Source organism: Hoplias malabaricus, chromosome 13, assembly GCF_029633855.1.
Source record: "Hoplias malabaricus isolate fHopMal1 chromosome 13, fHopMal1.hap1, whole genome shotgun sequence".
In the NCBI taxonomy this organism is placed as follows: domain Eukaryota; kingdom Metazoa; phylum Chordata; class Actinopteri; order Characiformes; family Erythrinidae; genus Hoplias; species Hoplias malabaricus.
In genome coordinates, this window is record NC_089812.1 from 30,448,931 (window position 1) to 30,470,523 (window position 21,593).

General features: G+C 40.1%; 2 protein-coding genes across 2 annotated transcripts; both read right to left on the minus strand.

Annotated features, from left to right (window-relative positions):
- Positions 1–6,870: 6,870 nt before the first annotated feature.
- LOC136665173 (homeobox protein Hox-B9a) lies at positions 6,871–11,090 on the minus strand. Its single transcript, XM_066642761.1, has 2 exons — positions 10,504–11,090; positions 6,871–7,106 (listed from the first exon to the last, which is right to left on the minus strand). Exons 1-2 carry the CDS (start codon positions 11,021–11,023, stop codon positions 6,871–6,873), a joined length of 756 nt encoding a protein of 251 aa, XP_066498858.1. The 5' UTR covers positions 11,024–11,090.
- A 7,053-nt stretch (positions 11,091–18,143) lies between these two features.
- Positions 18,144–20,866, minus strand: LOC136664484 (homeobox protein Hox-B10a-like). The gene is made up of 2 exons (XM_066641666.1): positions 20,191–20,866; positions 18,144–18,418 (listed from the first exon to the last, which is right to left on the minus strand). The coding sequence occupies exons 1-2, from the start codon at positions 20,864–20,866 to the stop codon at positions 18,144–18,146; spliced, it is 951 nt and encodes a 316-aa protein (XP_066497763.1).
- Positions 20,867–21,593: the final 727 nt, after the last annotated feature.

Genomic DNA, 21,593 nt, shown 5'->3' on the forward strand with positions numbered 1-21,593 from the left:
TTCCTTAAACGACTCAGAGCATCCTCTGCGACGGCTGCAATAACAGAAACAAGCCAGCCGCGTGTAACGTTTTGATCAACTTGTTTTGTGTACATATGATATTTATAAAGGCGTTAAGACGCAGAGAAATGAAGTGCACACAGCAGGAGTAATGGGGAACGTGCCTGTAAACGGTTGAACACACTATACAGCGCAATAAACGCCTCGCCTGTTTATTGTTTACATCGTGCATCAAAAAGAGCCGTTAGGGGGTTTATGAGATCCCGCGGCCGGAGCCGTAAACGCTGCGCTCGGCCTAATTTCTCCAGAGCAGACACGCTGAAGTATTTCATTGTCATTTTTTGCTCTATTTTCCATGCGGTCACGGCACGTGCAGAAGAGGACGATCTTAAATGAACCCTCAAAAAATAAAATAATAATAATAATAAAAAAACTTGTTGATGTCGTCATAAAGAGCAGACAATTAAAAAAAAACTAGCGCACATTACGAGGAAAGTGAAAGAACAAGGCAAAAGTAATTTTTGCAATTTTTTTTTCTCATTTCAAACGACCAGTGTGTGATGAGCGAAATGGCGGAGTGACAAAAGAAAGGCAAAGTTTCCTCGTGTCCTTTGACTTGGACGGATATTATCGTCACTGTTAGATATTAATATAATTCATTAAAATAAATTCTTACACCCAAAAATTAATATATCACTGCTTATGAAGATGAATATAACGGAGAGGACAAAGGGCGAGGACCTCACGGTGTGTTTGATGTTGTTGTATGTTTCTGCACGAGTCAGAGAAAAATCAGGGTAATATCATGTTTATTTAAAAAATAAAAATTTATTAAAAAAATAAACAGACAATAATGGCGACTGTAAAACGAGAATTCGTGTGGTTTACTGGAATATTTAATGAAAATCACAGCTTTTTACAACGACATTAAACTAGCAACCCTCTCCCTTCCTTTCTATAATTGAAGGAAGATGGAAAGATGGAAATCCCACCTTGGCCCATTGTTATAAACGTCATATTTATTTTCTGAACCTCCTTCTGTTTGGTTTGTTTTTTCTTCTATATTTTATATAATCCTTGTACAACCCAATTCAAATAAAAACATATATAAATTCAGAAGTGTCTTGTTTTATTTCCGGGTTTAGAGAATCAGTGATCACGTTATTCCTCAGGTAACTCTCATAGAAGTCGTTTGCTCTTATTGTGAAGTACACGAATGAAAAAGAGACCAAACGGACGACGTATATCTCTAGAAAAATCCTAAGCCTCATACATTTCATGTACAAACGAAAATTAGGGCTTTGATACAAAAACGTTACGTTTAACGCAAATCTACCGTTCTTCCGTAAATAAAAACGAAACGTTCCTCTTCTCCACTGTGAGACAGACAGTAGCTCTTGCCCCAGTTTTAATCAAGTGGAAAGCAGCTCTCCATCGTCTAAGAGAATAGGAATAAGCAGTGCTCCGGGTTTGTTTGGTGGAGCAACATTGCCATCATGTGGTCACTTTGTGTTACATCATGAGGAAACGAACCCTCTGTGGGACGGAAGTGCAAGACCTAATGGTTCTATAAACAACAGACATAAAGCCGAAACGAGCGCATTAACAGCTCCGTAAGTGCAAATCCACTCATGTAAGAGCCGGAGTAATTATTTTTAATTCTCCATAACAAGGAATCCAGTTTAAACTCTAACGTATCTGTCCGGTACCATGTTCAAACCTTCAACCTAAAAATCCAATGAGAAAAGCTGCTCCTTACGTTTATATACAATATACTTTTTTATAGTTTGACAGTCTGTTTTTTAATTGTGAGGTCTTTTATTATTATTATTATTATTATTATTATTATTATTATTATTATTATTATTATTATTATTATTATTATTATAACATACTCAAATATAGTGGCCCAGTTGTTTTTTATGCTTTGTTTGGAAAGCAAATCCACAATTCCCACATGTAAACTTCAGCTTATTTTAAATGTAAAATGTAAAATTCTGGCTCGTAATTTGCAGTTTATATTTGTTTTAGATTTTAAATTTAAATTTACAAAAATATTTCTCTCATTGTCCTTTCAACAGCTTTTATTGTGATGGCAATTATTTCCTAAAAGTCTGTCTGATTAATCAAACAAAGCAAAATGCGTTCAAATTTTTTAAATAGTAAGACAATTTTCTACGCTACGCTTTTTAATTATTATATATATTTATATACACACAGTCTGAATAAAATAAGACCAAAATAATACCATCATTTCACGGTATGAGAAATGTTCTGAAAAAAAAAAAATAGAAATATATTAATTTTTGAATCAATGTTAAAATGTTTTTATTTGAAATGCTACAAGTTTAAACATTTATTTATTTTTTTCACATTTTCTAAATAGAAGTAAAATTCGCTCGTATGTGCATTAACAGATTATAAAATTTAAAAGTGAATTAGACATAGTTTAGTATCCGCAGTCTACGCCTTAGTCACGTCCCCCCCGGTATTTAGTAAAACGCCAGAGTTTACTAATCGTGATTAAAAAGAATCCATTTGCCTTGAGATGAGTATTGGACAGTAGTCCTTCTGCTGAGGAGAAACCCTGCTCGTGATAATGCTGGGGTGTTAGCGGTGACAAAGCTCGCGACGAAAATAACGTGGCACTCTAGTGCGTAAACACCAATTACCCCAGTGTGCTTTTAAGCCGGGTGTGTTGGTGAGGCCTAAATGTATAATGCGCCTCGGTTGTTGTTGTTACTGCCGCTGGAAACTGAACGACCTTTCTTTTCAGTTTCTCCGAGGAATGCGATGGTGGGCTGAATTGGAGAGGACGCGCATTTTGAGCGAGAGAAAAGCTGTTCTTTAGCAACCGTCCTTTGTATCAGTGCGCACCGCGGCCCAATCGGATGTGAGGCCACAAAATGGAGGAGTCGAGCTCGGTCGCGAGAGCTGTAAACAAATTAAGGGTGGTCATCCCAGACGTCTCGCCAGAGATCCTCTTTTTTTGTGTCAGTTTATGGCCCCCACTATAAGACGGCTGTGGTGCGCTCGGAAATGGAACAAAGTGTGGGCTCGAGCTCTCATCTGGAAGTCCAGACCTCAGCGCTCGCGGCCCCCTACTCAGCTAGGAATCCGCAGATCTTAACAACAAACGCCGCCAACAATAAAACGGCAAACGCAAGAGAAAGGAGCTCGGTATAAAACAAGTCCAGGGTCCAGAAACTCGTCCAAATCGTGGTGCCAAACTGTTATTAGGAATTCAAAGATTTTTTTGCTCTCATTTTCGCGCGAAGTATTTGCTTTACAGCCGTTTAGTTCTTAACCTTCAGAAATGTATACCCTATAAAGTTTTATTGCAGTCATATTATTTTATTGCGGCACACTGAATTGAATTTTCTTTCTCTTTTTTATGACGCCCCACTTCCCATTCCCTCCTCCAAAGTGCGAGCGCACATCCTTTCTAGCAGTTTGTTTCCTTTCAAAACATCCAACAGAAAGCAACAAAACACAGGTGTGCCGAGTCCAGTCTAAACGTAACCCTACGGTAACTACGCGCAGAAACCCGAACACCGCCGGTCAAACGAAACAAACGTAAATATTATTCTAAACCTTCCCAATTTACTGCACGCTTTCTATTGTGTGGCTGAGATCAGGATACTGCAAATACACGTTATAAAATACCAACCGTGCCATGATCGTACGCAAACCACTGTTTATATTAAACATAGCGAAGAAATTATAATCGAATAATAATATACGTAGAAACGTGTACTCTGCAGAAGTGGTTTGTGATTTTTCATTCTAAAAACCATTAGCCAGAGATGTCTAAACATTTGCAGGCGACTGTTTGTGTGGATTAATATCTGAATGTAAGCCTTTGCTCGCATTAGAAGAACAGAAAAAGATTAGAGCGTTAAGTGATAGTAAATACTGGCCCAAAAACACATCTGTGGGCCAGGGCTATTGGCTCTGTCTTCAAAACAAGAAACGGTTAATTGGTACAGTGTGTGGTAGGTTGCGGTATCTTTGTTTGAGAGCTCTTCATTTGCTGCTGTTGTTTTTAAAGCTGCTAGTGGCTACTGCCTTATGAAATATCTTAATGGCTATGTTTAATGTTTACTGTTTATGAAAAGAATATAAACACTGACACACGTTGAAAAGAGGGTTAATGGGGGTTTTCTGCAGCAGCCGAAATAAAGGCGTATTTTTTTATTATTATTTATTTGTTATTTTTTTAATTCAGAAAAACATTGAAAACTCACATTAATGTTAATGCTTTAGATTGATTTTTTTGTTTGTTTGTGTTCTACATTAACACCGGTCTAGCTTATATCTAGGAGAGGGACTATTATGGTATGTTCATCAGCAGGGATGGCTTAGATTGACATCGTTTTTAAACACTGCCTGATGTCCCCCCCCCCAATCAGTTCAGAAAGTAGTCCTCCACAATCTCTTCAGTTGTCCACATATGACACGCACGTTCCCCTCTTCCTCAATGCGAGACAAATGCTCCGGCGCACGAGAACATATTTTTAACACATGCCCCTCGTTACAGCTCAAAATGAATGTGGTACTGAAAAGTACAGAGCATTTCTCTCCGACATGAAGAGGATGAGGGCACTTGAGGATAAGCGCTGATTTACTTCGAGTTACAGGGGGGACGTTTGCATTTGGGCTACACTGGAAATAGTGGTCCCTCTTTGTAAACACGGCTGTTTTAGGCGGCGGGGTTGTTTTTTTTTTTTATTTCAACGTAAAAATTCACGACATGCCGGTGAATGCTAAACGCACACATTGAGGATATCCACACACTGCTATAGATATATTGAAGGGACGTTGGGGAACATGCATAAATGGCGTATACGCTGAGCTATAGGCTGCTGCTGCTGCTGTATTCATTCAGTAGAGTGTTAGAAACAGGGATGAGTTATAGCAGTCGGTAACATGGCTGTTTCTTTGTAAATAATAATAATAAAAATAATAACAAAATACATATGCAGTGATTAGATCGTAGACACAGCAATGACAAATACTCAGATAGTGTTCTATGTAAACTTTTAATACGAGTCCAGCATCTGCCGTGCCATCGCACAGAGAGAGAACATAACAGGAGCAGGATTTTACAAAAAGAGCTTTGAGATACATGGCTGAAAGGGCGTTTCACTGAGGTTTTCAAATTCCAGGGGCACTGGTGAATTTCTATCATATATATGATGCCATAAATGAAGGGAAAGCAAAAGAGGAGCAGCATGCCAAAGGAAAAGTGTATGCGTGTGTGTGTGTGTGTGTGTGTGTGTGTGTGTGTGTGTGTGTGTGTGTGTGTGTGTGTAAGATTGTAACACACTTTCGCAGAGGGGTCGGTTAATGGTGTCTCACACTCCAAAGATACATTTGAAAGTTGCAGACAGACGTGCACGCGACTCCAAAACAGTCCAGGCATTTTTAGTTCGACAGAAAAGAGACAAATGCAAACGTGTTTGGGAAATCTTCCCCAGATTTCTTTGCACAGGCAAAGCAATACAAGGTCGAGCAAACAATATCGGAACATAGTAGTTATCTCTGACAACACAAATAGACAACAACATGTAAACAGTATCAGAAAGAGCACGTCTACCTGCTTCTTCAAGTAAGAGATCTCTTAAAAGCTCATCCCAATTTAATACAATGTAAAACGCATTCCACCAAAAGAAACCAAAACATCGTATTTACAATAAATTAGAATTAACATACTAACACTACACATGAAAGAACTTTCAATTTTACTAGCTACTTTGTTTTAAAAAAAATTAAAATCACGTAAGAGGGTAACTAAACCTATCTACAAGTCATGCGCTATGTAATGTATGTAAACATTTACACACCTAAATGCGACGGAACGTGTATTGATATTGTGAGTTGATATCGTTATTAACTGCCGAATTATATTATCACTGTAGAGCTAGCCTCACATGCGCACGATCAGCAGATAAAGGCTGTAAGTCGGTCCGTCTATGACGTCATCACGGGGTAACGTTTCAAATCGTGGCGTGTATTTTGAAGTTGACTACTCTTTCCTTTAACAAAAAGTTTTCATTACACAATTTAGATTACATTACGGCTTTTTTACGCTAATGTTTGACCCAAAAAAATGACATCAATAATTCAGTGTAACTGAGCAATAACCTTATTTGGGCTCTAAGGAAAAACAAAATTAGACCTAAACATGCACGGCCAAAACATCATTCTTAGTTTCATTCCAGTATTAAGACTTTCAAAGAAAATAATGAAATGTAACGTGGGCTAGCCTCTTAACCACAAATTACCTGAATATTTGTTCCATAAATGGCACTGATTAGACGGCTTTCACTGATGTGGGGATTTCATTATGTATTGAGTAAAAATTAGTAATAATATTAATATTAATAATAATAATTATTATTATAATGCCGCATTTGGGTAAAGGCATAAGCGGTAACCATTCCACAGCCAAAATAACACATTTACAGTCAGGGATTAAAAATAACAATGTCTATTTTGCATTTTTATAAGTAAAAATACAAGTAGCTGTAGAAATAGTTCCGTTAAGATGGAATGGTAGAAACAAACAACAGTGAGTAAATTATGCATAACATAGGTTCATTTTGCCAGTCACGTAATGACAAGAGTTTTGCTTTCTAGCAAATGTAGCCTCATATAAAGAACCCATAGGAAGAATATTTATGAGTAAAGTATTCTCTTTGCCAGCATCTTTTTTTTTTTTTTTTTTTTTTTTTTAAGGGGGCGGAAGTAATAATATATAAACATAGGCTACAAACACCTCCTATCACACCACAGTCCAGAGGTAAGAATAATTTTGATAAAGGGGGTGGATAGAGACTGGGCGTAGCTTCTGTTTTTGTTTTGCCCTCATTCCTTGGACTGGTCCTTATTCATTTTCTTCATTTTCATCCTTCGGTTTTGGAACCAAATCTTAACTTGCCGCTCCGTCAAGTTCAGCAAGCGTGCTACCTCGTGCCGCCGGTCTCGCGTGAGGTACATGTTGAAGAGAAATTCCTTCTCCAGTTCCAGGGTTTGATATTTGGTGTATGGACACCGCTTCTTCCTGGACGAGCGAGCGTGTAACCAGTTGGCCGAGGGGTCGTCTGAAAAAAGGAAAACACGGTCAGGGTTTCAAAGCAGGATACCGGAACCCAAATCACCATTCCTCTAATGAAAGAAGAAAATGGAGGGTGTTGTGCGCTGCCTAAATATAAACCACAGTGGCGTCTATTTTTAGAGTTTTCAGAGAGACACCTCGGCTAAAGGTAGTGTCATATAACAACAAAACACATGGAGGGGACGAACCACTGGAGACGTACATCTGTATTTGTTGAATGACATGTTTTTATAAATGTAATTTGTCAAATAAAGACCCTGAAATGCCTTATTTATTGTATTTTACTAGTACCTTTTTCATTTGTTGTTGTTAACTACTCTAAATTAAAAAGAAAATAACATCTTTCATCCGCCATATTTGAAATTATGTTATGAACTCTAATCATTGGGTTACATTTATCAGATAAACTATTACTGTGTATTAAAATGAGCAGAATTGAGGACTATCTTCACGACACTACACAAAAATGCCATTTAACCAGAGGTCCCCAAATTTTGCACCCGATTGTACACCCATTATTACAGTCTCGCACCACACATGCAATTCCACAGTGGCCCTGTCAGCCTTTTTGTGTCTTGAACATTCCTAATGACTAGCAGATCTCCCTGCTCTTATGTAAGGCCTCAGAACTCACATTAATGGTACATTAGGGTGTTGGCCGAGCAGTGTTCGGACATGATGAGTCCAGGAAAAAGACCGGTGTGTTCTCACCGTGAACACCGCTTCATATAAGAAAGCAACTAATGTCACCTCCGGCACGGCGTTCCAATTATGGCGTTGTCACCCCGCTCTCCTCACCCCACAACAGCTCAGCCAAAGTGGAATGCGTTCTAAACCGCGCGCGCTAGTGACATTATATTATCTCCTTTTAGGGAGAAATGTGGAGAGAAATATGACGGAGGAGCTTCTCTAACGAGGCTCGTTCTCCCTTAGTGGCTTCCTCGGGAATGCAGATGGGAGTTCAGAAATGTTTCCACTCAGTTGCCTTTGGGATAAGAAATATTAGGATACAGTATCTCTGGCTCTGCTAGCCTAGCAGCTCGGAATTTCCTCTATATACTGGAAACGGAAGACGTAGAAAAAGCTTTCGAGGCTGCCTTTATTTTTAAATTGTAAACAAAATGTGGCATCCTTGTTTAAATAGAGTTAACTGTGTATAATAACAACGATTCAACAAAGAAGCGCTTCTGTACATTTTAGTGTCCAGTTACACACAAGGTCCGGCCTGTGCTGAAGCTGTGAACACGCTACATTTTAATAAACAAAAACATGCTCTAAACCTTACAGAAATTTGACATATACGTTTTTGTAACCATGGAAACGTGTCATTTAGGAAGACCAGGGGGTGTCCAAACTTTTCCACACCACTGCATAACTAGGAAACGTCGCGTGACACGCTAGCAAATACTGGGCACATAACTCGGCCCTAGAGCTTGAGGGTCACCAACGCGCACGTTAATGGGGTTTTGAACTCTCGGGATGCGCTCGTTCTAATTCTCGCACGCGCAGAACCTCAACGGTCTCGGATATCCTACATCTCTAAAAATATATCATAGCTCTAGGTCCAGTAATTCATGCATGTGTCAGTCAGACAGGCCTCGCAGACACGTCTGAGATATGTGGAGTCTGCCTTTCCACATTCTGACTTAGGACACAGTTCCGAGACGTCTAACAATAATCACTAAAAGGCCGCCCAGTGCAATCCATTAGGTGAAATGAGAGAGAGAGGGAGAAGCGAAAAAATCAACAACACATTGAGAGTTTACAGCCTCGTTTATGGCAACGCCTCTTGACAATAGCATCGTATTGTTTTGGCTGAAAATGGGGGGTTTGATATTAGGAAGCGCGTTATTACATTTCCGTGCGTTTAGATTGCGTCGTTTTTCATCCCGACCTTTTTGCACCACACACGTCCCAGGGAGCCCACATACAACAATTAATGGATATGTTGGCTTCACTTGTAACTTAATAAACTTGGGGGGCAATAACTTTCTTTTTCTTTCTCATGGGCAGCCGCGAGCACAAAGTGGGCCATGTAATTCCTAACTTCATTGCTCTTTCTTACAGTTTATACTGGAACGCCGCCCAGGGCAGCACAATGGGGATTTCTGTCGCGCACCATTCCATTAGTGTTTGTGTGTTGATCGAGTCTACTTCACGAATTAAAATCAATGTCCGCTCCACGTCAGTCCGCCCAAATCGAAAACGGCCGTTTGTCAAGACACATGCCCTAGTCGAGGAAGAGTTAAAGCATATTTTCAGCGTGTTGGGATCTCGGCAGAAGCCCGGGCTGCGTATTTCTCTCTACTGTCCCTTCTCTATGGGAGCAACCATGAATAAGTGCCAGTACAGCACAGCTTGATGAATCATCTTTGCTCATACTACGCGGGATGGAAAGCTCTCGTTCTCTGGAGACACAGAGGGAGAGAGAGGGAGAAAGTCTTGTGCACAAAAAAAAACGAGAAAGCAATGACTAACATCCGGACACCTAGCAATGCATATTTACTAGTTTACTAGCGCTAGGCAGTATTACATTTCACGGAGATACGGGTTCTCAAAGCCACGTTATCATCTGTCCTCAGCACTGCGTATTAGTGTTGTTATTTGTGGGGGGTGGGGATGCTTGACCTCTTAACAGATACTATACTACACTTTGCTCAAGTGACACCATTTATTTATCTACATGATCTTTATTTCCCCTAAACGACGCGTTTTTAATCCAAACACAACCATGGAATTAGTGCAAAACATAAGGAGTCAGATGGTGATTTGAGTTGTCATGCTACTGAATATAGCACACTGACAGGAAGCAGTAGACCGTTTGGTTTTGGGTGTAGAACAACAAGGTTTTCCATGTATTCTCTGTAATAAATGCACTGTAACATGTCAAAGAAGCTGGAGATAAGGCATGAGCTGTGAAATCTAAACAGTGAAGCTTCGGGGCAGTAGTCCATTGTGTACAAAATAAAAGAGGCAGCTTAAACCCATGGTACGATGAAGCTTTGTCAAAAACACACACACACACACACACAGAATATGCAAATTCATCCAATTTTGATCGCAAGGTCCAAAAAAGTTGCCAAATCAACACCGTTCACTGTGTGTGTGACTGTGGAGGAAAAAAAGAAAAAGAAAAAGAAAAGAAAAACAGCCCCAACGAACTATAAGCTGTAGACAGCGCTGGGTCTTAAAAACCTAGAACATTGATAAAGTAGCTTAACGCTGATGTCGCCTACAAACAAAACACGCCGCTCTCCGAACTGTGCCTTTACCACCCCGGCAGAAACTGGGCTGGGTGGGGAGGCTGTGCGTTGCTTTGTTCGCCTTTTATGACAGCATTAAAAAGCTTTACAGACTCTCCACTTCCTCGTTTTATAACTTACTTTGATCTGGTCCTTCTTTGTCCTCGCTACCTTCGCAAATGTCCTTACTGTCTTCAAATCCGGAGCCGTGGCCGGAATTCACGTCCCGAGGAGCCGAGGACGACTCCAAAACGTATTCGTGCTGAGCTCCCAGTTTGGGCGGCTCGCCGAGGTGTCCCAGCAGCGGCTCCATTTTGACGTGGCTCTGGCCGGGCAGGGGTTCGGTTCTCGGGGCGCAGTCCAGCCATGTCCGGAGGTAGCGGGTGTCCGTGGAAGGCACGGGCTGCGCGGGGATGTAGGGGTGGTAGACCGCCGATAAGCCGTTGGAAGCGTGCGGACTGAAGGGACTCCACGACGAACTGAACACCGGAGGCTTGGGCTGAAAGCTGCACGAGGGGAATTCGGGATGCTCCCCGGCTCCCGGTTGTCTGGAGTTAGCGTACTGCGCATTGGAGAATCGGCCAGCAGCGCTCGGATCTTCCCCCTCATGACTTATGATGGAATCGACATAGTAGTTGCTTAGAGTTCCAGAAATGGACATTCTCGGACATTATACAACGTACGGTTCATTGAAGGGAAAAAAACATGTACCACACAGAACTGGGGCTCTCCCCCCCTTTCTCCACAATGCCGCCTTTCCACTCGTTCGCCAACAAAGTAGAGCCGGGCTGCTGTGTTGTGCGCTTCGAGCGAAATGATTGGTCAGTCTTTTTTGCGCGAGCCTGATAAAGAGTCAATGGGGCGTAAATCAATCCGCCAAGGGGCTGCGCAGGGCTCTCCTCCTCTCGCGCTATCCATATTTCCCCCTCTAAATAAACTGTCTTGTTTATGTAATATGCAAAATGGGAGTGTATCCATATATCCTCACATATCTACGAGCTGTCTGGGAAATATCCACTTAAATTATACGAGGTTTTGACGAAACGAATAAAAATCCAGGGGCTTAAGCCCGAGCCAGGCAATAGCACACAAAGATGTGAGAGAATCCGGTTTCCTTCTTCGTTTTTTTACGGAACGGAGCATGTTTTATGTGTGAGAGCGTTGTAAATGCTTAGGATAACTTTGATCATAATGATCTCAGCGGAGCTCGCGCGCGGAGGCCCTACTACAGGCAGCAAGGTGCCTAAACGAAGACAAAATCATCGCTCTGTCAAGTTCATCCATCTTCTAACACGAGTTCGACCTGTTGTAACATTCTTTTGAGACATTTTACAGCCTTCGCCTCCGCTCTTTCACTGTAGACGGGTCTTATTCAAGGCGCGTGGAGATAATACCGAGTTTTACTAGGAAATTAACAGTAATTTTTCTTAACGAGTGTGTTAAACACTACTCAGCGACAATCCTCTTGTATTTATGGAAGAAACTACTTGAACTTTTTGGTCGTTTAATACCATAATAAAATACTACATCAGGCAGCTTTGATTTTTATAGACCTGATATACTGCCTGTGGCGAAGACCGTAAATGAGTCTGCCGTAGCATTCCGTGCACGCGCTCACGAGCAAAAAAAAACGAAAGAAAAAAAGAGGAATCTCGCTAAGATTTAGACGCCCATGGTTTGAAATGTGGACGCTTATTTTTCCGATTTTCACAAAAGCCACTAAGGTGACGTGTGACGTCATATCTTTCTGTGAACTGCTTTCCACCTCTTGTATGACCAAAGATTACCAAATGAAACCAAGTGCACCCCAATAACCAAATAAAGGTACGATGATGACGTTTTAAATCTGACTGGAGGCAGATGTTGAAGAGTCAGTGGTCTGACTGCTTGAGAGAACACTAGTTTCACTAAAATTGCACTGTAGTTGCGTGAAGCCTTTTTAAATGCGATTTTGGTTATAATTTGGCATTTGGCACGAAGCTAATTTTACACACACCCTGGAACCCTGAGTAAACAGGCCCAGCATCATAATGAGACACATTTGTGCAATAAGCTCTGGGAAAGCCAGAAAACCACAGAAATGCGAAGCACCTAAAAGCTAAATTAAAACCTTACTGCTTTCCTGATCGTTTAAGCTAAATTAGTACTAGGCCTAGAAATTAACCCCGTGGCTTGTGCGTTGCTTTATCGCGTTGCAATCGGGCCTCATGTTGTTGCGAAATCTAACTGCATTAATAATTATGAACGTAAAATAGCCACATTCAAAGCTAGCTTCGTAAATTTGTTTATTTTAACGAGAAAAAAACGCGGTTGATATATTTGTACTTTCACGATGAATCGATATCCTCAGCTACAACACGTGATAATAAACACTGTCTATCAAACAAACGCTTCTGTTACAGTTTAAAATACGAGAGTACGGCTTTGACAAAGCACTGAGTTGTGGAGCTATATATATGATGTTACATTTTTATTGAAAGTAAGCTGCGTTTTGGAGAGTTTCTCAGTGCGGTACCAACCACCTACTACCACTATAACTCTCACCCATTTAAAAGAGTCTAGCCGTTTTCCTGGATCATGTTCAGACTCGAGGATCATATCCCTGCTTCGCTAAGCAGCTGTCAACGTATGAAAGGGCAAAGCTGGTAACATCTCAATGTTAAATGTCTTACAGGGCTGTGTGGAAAGATTATCTATTAATTGCAGTGTACGAAATTTGTCTGTCTGTCTGTCTGTCTGTCTGTCTGTCTATCTATCTATCCCTAGTTGGAAGGCGACAGTTAAGGCTGATTATAACAGCAAGTGTGTGGATTTCTATAGTCTCTTTTGCATTAGACGTTTGTGTCTGAGTTCTGACCGGATTTGATTGGTTCACAACTAGGTCACTATTAAAGTTACAGTTTGACTTTGTAGATAAAAACCTTTTCGTTTTCCGGGTCCAGCACAAAAATAAGCTCACCTCATTGTTAACAACTGGTTAAAAGAATTTTATGAATATCTTGAGTTTCATAAAAATGTCAGAGAGGACCTTATCATTCCAAACTCACATGTTTAAATACACCATATCTCAGAGAGCACATATTAAACACAAACACCAGGATTACAACAGGATAGAGTACCACACACTGTGTCACCAACCACACAGCAGACTTATAAAGGCTTTAATGAAAACGAACAACATTCTAAAGAGCGGCAAAGTTACTAATAATAATAATAATAATAATAATCACCAATTACCAAAGCCTATAATTACAACTTATTTGTAAGAACTTTTGGGAAGATTTAACTCGTTTAAAGCCTAGAAAATAAAAACAGTTTGTTGTGATTAAATCTTCAGCTTGTCGCCTTTAAAATGATAAACATCATTGAACGTCTTCACAAAATACAACCGAAAAGAAAACGCGTTTAATTCAACTAACCCTGCTCAGTACATTACCGTTTGTAGGTCGGTGTAATTCTACGTGAAATATTTATAGACGGTAGGTTCTTAGCATAATATACTTACAGGTAGTCGAGCATATTTTTCTCAGTTATTGTCAAAGCCGTGTTGTGGTTTTAATATAATTTATGCATTTATCATGAAATCAGTGCATAGATAGATAGATAGATAGATAGATAGATAGATAGATAGTTGATAAAATTTTATGCAAAACGTGTTTAGACACCTATTTATATCTATAGCGGGTTTTATTCTATTATTTACATTTTTTAAATGTCCAACTTCACTGTTACATCCGCACAGCTATAGGAACTAAGTTAATTGTTTAAGACAAACACATAGAACTCTCCCTCTCTCTCTCGCTCTCTCTCTCTCTCTCTCACACACACACACACACACACACACACACGAGCTTGTTTAATTGATAGATGATTTGTTGCGGTCAGCAGAAAGTAAAAAATTCCATTCATTTGGATTGAATATCATTTTATGTTTGGTACGTGAACACAGTCCGTGTGAAGTCTTCGGTTCCAGAGTCCAAGTTGTTCACAGTGGTGTTGATCCAGACGTCCGAATACCACAGTGTTTTAATTCTGGATAAATATTATTTAATAAGGGTACAAACGCTCATTTTAAACCCATTAATGATGCAGATTTACAGACGAGCCAATGGACTACTCTCCAAGAACTTTTTTCCAAATTTTGCCACAGTTTCACAATTATTAACATCTAATTAAACACGAGAGACGTGTGTGGCTTCGCTGCTGTTGGACAGTGAGTGAGTTAAGTGTCTAAGGATTCCACAATTCCACAAAAGCGTCAATCACTGCACATGAATTTCACATGAATTCAAACACTGAATTCTGTAGCAGTTTGAAGAAGGTTGTAGAGTAACACCGCTTTATTGTTTACCATTTTGGATTGTAGCAATGATATTACAGCCGGGAAAAAACATTCATATCTTGTCAAATTACACATTTTTGTTGACTTTCTAAGTACAAATATACACACATCCTACACAGGGAACACACTCCTGCACACCTCGTACTGAAATGAAACTTAGTATAAGATCTGCGCATAAGTTAAGGCTTCTTCAATATTAAATTAACGAATAAAACGATGTCATATTCACTTTCCGTGCTTGTTTCCACAAAACATACTTGGACGTGGTATGTCCGACTGTGCGCCACACTGTTTTTAAGAAGAATGAAGGGTACTGAAACTGCTGACCTGGTATAGACCAGCTCTCCACTGTATAGTAGCGTCCTCCGCGGTGAAGAGTCAAACCCCCGGGTGTAAATGAAGAATTGTAACGGGCCGTTGTGCGTTAACACATTTACAGCTGCCGCCCGCTGCAACGTTCATAAAACCGTATTATGTTTGTAAATGAACTGACGCTCGCAACGGAGCGGAGATAGAGAAGTCATCCCAGGCCCGTGCGCTGCCCCGCGTGCAGCAGTTAATAGCAGCTACACGACTGTGCTCCGTTTGATAAAGAGATATAACTATTTGCATCTGCTGGCTTGGGTTCATTAATCAGGGACAGATTTACATTTACATGCACGGGATTTGGCAGACGTTCTTATCCACAGCGAATAACAGTTCAGTCACGGTACAGATCTGAGTCACTGTAAGTTTAGGAGTCTTGCCCGTTGACTCTTTTTGGTTGTGAGTAATACAGATGCCTGTGTTGGGAAGTGAACCCCAGTCTGCCACATGGACAGCAGCAAACCATCCCCTTCTGCGCGAACGCACTTCATCACGCCGGTGCATTGGAGTGTATCAGCTGGAGTAATTCAGGCAGTTTCAGGTTCCTGTGTTATTAAAGGTCCAGCCCAACAACGTGAAACTACCTAAATCACACAGCAGCTTGACCTTCTGTGCGTTCAAAAGCGAAGCTCTGGACGGCCGCCAGTGGACGAGGAAAGCGAGCACGCTGGAGGAGAGAGGCATTCTAACACAGCGAATGTGGAATGTCCAAGTAGAAAACTAATCTTACATTCAGCCACTGGTCTAAACCACTAGAGCCTTTTGTGAGCGCTGGGGAAATGACATTGTTCTGTTGAATTTCTGTGAAAATAAATAAGGACTTTCTACAGGAGATGGTTCTACACTTTTTAATGCACAAGTCGTGTTCATTTCCTCAATAAAAAACATGTATAGACACCAGAACAGCATAAAAGACTCGCTGTATAAAAGTTGTACACTTATAATTCCAACACACACTAAACTCGGCAAATATTTCAAGTTGCGTATAATTACTTTAACTTAGTACATCAGTCAAACGTGTTATTGAACGTTTTCCACACAGCTCTCCTGTAGGGAAATGGTGTGCCATCAGAGAGTAAAGTTTAAAAACAGACAGCGCAAAAGCGATGAGAATTTGCAAAAAAATGCGAACAAAAACCGAGTCTGAAACGTTGGAAAACCTTAACGTTACAGTTGTGTTGTGGTGTTCAGATTATTTACGATACCGAAATTTCGGGCGATTGTTCAAAGCAGTTACCCGGTATAAAGTAATTTAAGTTCACAAGCACATCCGGTCCTTTGACTTCCACAGCCTAGCCTGGTCATAAAACGCGGCTCGATTGCCCCCCGTTAAATAAAGGGGGGGTTGGGGGTGGTCTTTTTGGCCAATGACGTTGGGAAGTGCGGGCTCTAAACATGGCGACTCCCAAAAGCGAATACAGACAAAAGGGCAGCAGCTGTATTATGTGCCTCTTATCCGCACATGTTCTGAATTATTCTTTAACTCTCCAACCATTCGGGGCGAGCTGAGCAGCTTGGGAAGAAATGAAAAACATACACCATAATATCCACTTAACCTTGCTTCGAACAGGAATGTGAGGCACAAGCTCACTGGCATTAGAATAACACAGTCATGCCTCGGTTTGATATTCTAAAATATTAGTACATTGGGTTTCCCCGCATTCCCCGCTGAATGCAGAAGAACTGGATTGTCTCATTCCTTTTCTAGGACAATTACGAACAGAATAACAGCATGTTTCTCTCATTTTCACTGAAGGCGTGCTGAAGGGCCTTGGACCCTAAGGCCATGTGGATTTTAGACGCTGAATTAATAAATCCCTGAACATCCTGTTGTTCGCAACTTGGCTTTTGGACTTGGGGCGGTTTTATTTTTGAGATCACGAGGCCGAGTTCAATAAGGATGGACAAAAGAGTAAAGACATCTGCGCTACACACACACACACACACACACACACACACACTTAAAATACGTTCTTCATTTTTTCAGCAGAACATTTTAATAAAATTAATATGCCACCGTTTGTCTTTGTAACGTCTTCAAACTTTTATCTCCAGTTGCGGGACAAGTATCCTTTCCATTTCTTTTCTGTGACACTGCTAGCTGCTAAACAACAAAAGATGTGTAACATAATAATATTTAGTTGTTCAAAGCTAACGTAGATACATAATATCCCAAAAAGAAATAAAAATTCAAAAAATCTTCTCCACGGAAGTTCAATACATACAACCCCTGCAGTACTCAGCGTCATCAATCGAGACCGACACTGAACCTAAAACCTACTTTGTTTTACATTGCAATATAATTAGTGTAAGGTAAAATTAAAATTAAAATTTTTGCATTAACTATAAATTAACAGAACAATAATAAGTAGTCCATCTAATTCATGTATTATCTGACGTTTAAAATAAATGAAGTTTTAAGGAAGAGCCTGGTTCATTACTTAAATTTGGAGCATGTTCAAACGGATCAAAAATTATCCCAATATCCTGTTGAGAATTTAGAATACGATTCATATTTTCGTCGCCACTAACAACTTTTTATTTCAAAATGCCACCTTCGTGCACATTTCAAATGACCATTTATCAGATTCAATACCATATTATCAGTCATAAATGTGCAGAAACATTCCCGTGCCGTGACAAAGCCAAGCTATAGTTCCATGTTTTGTTTAAATTGGCAGATTAGTGCTTTATTTCTCTCCGTTTTAACATGTTTGTGCTAATTATTGTGCTGTTTCACTTTTATCAGGTCGGTATTTGACCCTATAATAAATAAAATACATAAATTATGTCGCATTTTATACCACAAATAAACTGTAAACAAAAGTCGAGGGAAGCAGATATATTCTTCAGGTCGAACTGGAACAATAAAGTGCACGTGAAACTTTGCAAAGCCTTCGTTTTGGCTCTGAAAGTATTGCTCTCGTCTTCTTGTGAAATGTCTGAATTACATTTTGTAGCCCACTGTAATCCAACACGTTTTCAAAATATTTAGGCAGAGAACCGTGTTGTTGTCGTTGCTTCGGATACGATCTCAGGTGTTTGTTGGTATTCAATGACAGTCCTCATCGAATCACACTGGTAAATGTGTGACTGTATGCCTTCTGTGTTCCCGCGACATCTTCTTTAGTTTCATCCTGCGATTTTGAAACCAGATCTTCACTTGGCGGTCAGTGAGACTGACGCTGCGGCTGATCTCCAGGCGGCGCTCTCGAGTTAGGTACATGTTGAAGAGGAATTCCTTCTCCAGCTCCAGGATTTGGTGTTTGGTGTAGGGACATCGCTTCTTTCTACCCGCCTTCGCCGACAACCAGCCGCACGGAGCCGTCTTCAACTTTGCGTCTTCTGCTGAAAATCAGAAGAAAGTCGCTATTTAGATTCGGTCGTGAACAAAGTAACAACCGCTGTTTTTCATTCTTCGCAAAATTTCCGGCGGTCGCAAAAAGTGAAAACATGTTTTGTCATATATTAAAACATTTCTAAACATTTCTAAACTGCTTTTGTAAATATATTTACAACGTGTACCATCGCAAATAACCAAACTAATAATTGTAAAAATTTAGTAGATATTTATGATTTATGCTCAGGATTTTTTAAATGATTTTTTGCTTCTTTTCAAGGGAACCTTAAAGATTTTAACATGAATATTATACTTGTTTCTCCATGGGAGAAACTTTAATAATGAACCACATATAGCCCTGTTAAAGTTTATCGTCGACAATCGAGTCTGTGAAAGTTAGACACAACAACATTTTTTTACTTCGGTATACAGTAAAAAAGTTAATTAGTTTCCTTGGCTTTTTTTTTTAAACATAAAAATGAAGGAGCTTAAAATAGATTATTCAAAAATTATTTTTAAAATATTGGCTAAATTAGAACCCAAGAGGAACCATTTTAGAGTGCACTAGAAGGCTACGTTTAGGACAGAAGTAAAACAGATCTTTTATGGCAAGAGGTAAAGTCATTAGCCTTCTGCTGTTGACTGTGTGGGCGACTGAGCCATTGACTGAAACAGTTAACGTGGACGCAGAAGTTGAACAGACGATTCAAATTAAATATGAGCCTTGAAAATCCGCACATGAATTAGACCCTGTCATCTTTCTGAAGCAAATAACACTTGGGTTTAATAAAGAAAAGGGTTTGGTTAACTGCAGATAAAAATATTGTTTCAGTTGTTAAATCTGAAAGAACTTAAGCATCACGCCGAGTACTAATGATATATACACGCATACACATATACATATATATATACACATACATACACATATACACATATACATATATACATATATATAGCACACACACATATACTGTCCAGTAAATGTGTACAGTTTTTCATAGGTTCCGCTGCATACATTTGAATCACGTGTATTAGGCAGTACTTTTTCTGGATATGTTCGTTAAACAAGTAATGCCCCCACGAAAATAATTTTTGTAGCATCTCAACGCAATTTTCTTTGCCTTTTAACACAAAATTCAGCTGCGATCTTCGACACGGCCTTCATATGATATTTTAAAAAAAAAAGGCTTAGAAAGTGCCAAAAAATGGTCGATATCTTTAATAGTGTTCAGCATTGTTTATGTTTAAAAACTCTATTCTCTATTAAATTCTTACACCATCAAATAAAAAGCAAATTTGCAAATAAAAATATCCAAATTTTCAGTGTGGATTTAGGCTCCATTTGTATGGAATATATATTTTGCAAATGCATTTCTTATTTAAAAAAATAAATAAACAAAAATTTCAGCCTGGAATAAACAGTAACGAACATCCAGAATGGTACATTTTTGAACGGACTCAAATCCTCGTGTGCCGTAAAACAATAACACACCTGGCCCGGTGGATAATGGAGTCTTCCGCTGTTTTGATGCTCTCTGGTTCTCTGAAGTGTTGTGTGAAAAAGCAATTCAGGCAATTTACTGTTTTAAGAGAGTGACGTGGTGCCATAAAATCATCAATTAATTTGGAGGTCGCTAGCGTATTGAGTTCTCTCTATTCCTTTTCACAATGTTTGTAAAAATAATTAATTAATTAGCTAATTAATTATTTAATTAAAACGTGCAACGCGTGTGCCTAATCTCTTAGAGAAATGCGTAACTCTACAGTGTGGAATACCCACCTTGTGTTTCGTCTGTGGGGGTTTTGGCGTCCTCGGGGAAGTCTGGAAGGGGGGTTTCTGTATGTAAACAAGACGCCTTTGTGGCGTCTGCGTGGCTTTGACTTTTGTGTGAGGTGGTGGATACAGGGCCTCGGCTGCTGTAGCTTTCATTCCTTTGGTCTGGACATTCTCTGCAGTCCAATGCAAAGTTATGGATATTAGGTTTGCTGTCAGGCCCGTGGGACCTAATGTTGTACAAACGCTGGGAGTGTAAAGGCGGTGTGTGCGGCAGGCTGACAGGGAGAGTGTCTATGCTGTGAGTTGTAAGTTGTGTGTGCCCAGGATAAATGGACGGTCCTGGACGAAAAAATCCTGGAATACGACCGGCTCCGTTAACAGAGCCCACGTCTATCATCCTGCTGATACCTGGAACACCAGGAGGCTGCTGCGTTGAGTTAATGTCCAAGTCCAGGGTGACATACGAGCCGCTTTTTTGGTCTAATCCGCTGAAAGAGCACGTGCTCACCTGTGGATCCAAGGCACCCGACGGCGTAGCTTCCCAATCCTTTCCCCTATGGTGGATTAGGCGCCTGGAAGCAGCCACATCATCCTGCACCGGTGACGGGTGCAGTTGCTTTATTGTCTCGAGCGCTACCCAGGTCCTCTGTAACTGACAGTCCGTGTCCTCCTGCGCCATGCGGATACGTCCCTTTGGACTTCGGTTAACGAGAGAATTAATTTCGCTAGGCGTCAAAACGGATCTTTCGGAACATGACATCGCTACGGCATATTTTTTCGCGTCGCTGACGATAGGTTTTTTAGGCAGCGAGGCGCGCGCAGGCTTCCCCCTTCACAGAGCCCAATAGAGACTGTGGTTCACGGGCAGGCTCCACCCCTTCCATAACTGCTCCTTTCAAGTGCTTGATCAAACTATACGACGCTGCAATTGACTTTCTCTCAGTTGAATATTTTAACACTGACCCACAAGACGATATCCACACTGAGATATATTCATATATATGTCTATTCATATAAAAACGTGAAACCTCAGATAGAAATAACGGGATTAGAACCCTACTGGAGGAAACCAAGTCTCTCAACCAACCGTGGTATATGAGTATAATAAGCATTCTTATTTAAACATATAGTTTATTTATCACTTTTATATTTAATGCTTGTTACTGTTGTCTGTATATGAATGTAGCACAAGTTATTGCCCTAGTTCTAAGTCCTTTTACTTGTTCTACTTCTTAATAACACCATCAGCCACCATCACTAATACAACAACAACTAATAATAATAATAATTATAATAATTACAGTAATCATCATCATCCTCCATTTAGTAATATTATTTATTACAGTGGCTCCACAAAAATCACAATCCCTTGACTATTTTTTGAAGGATTCTTTAACCAAAGCCAA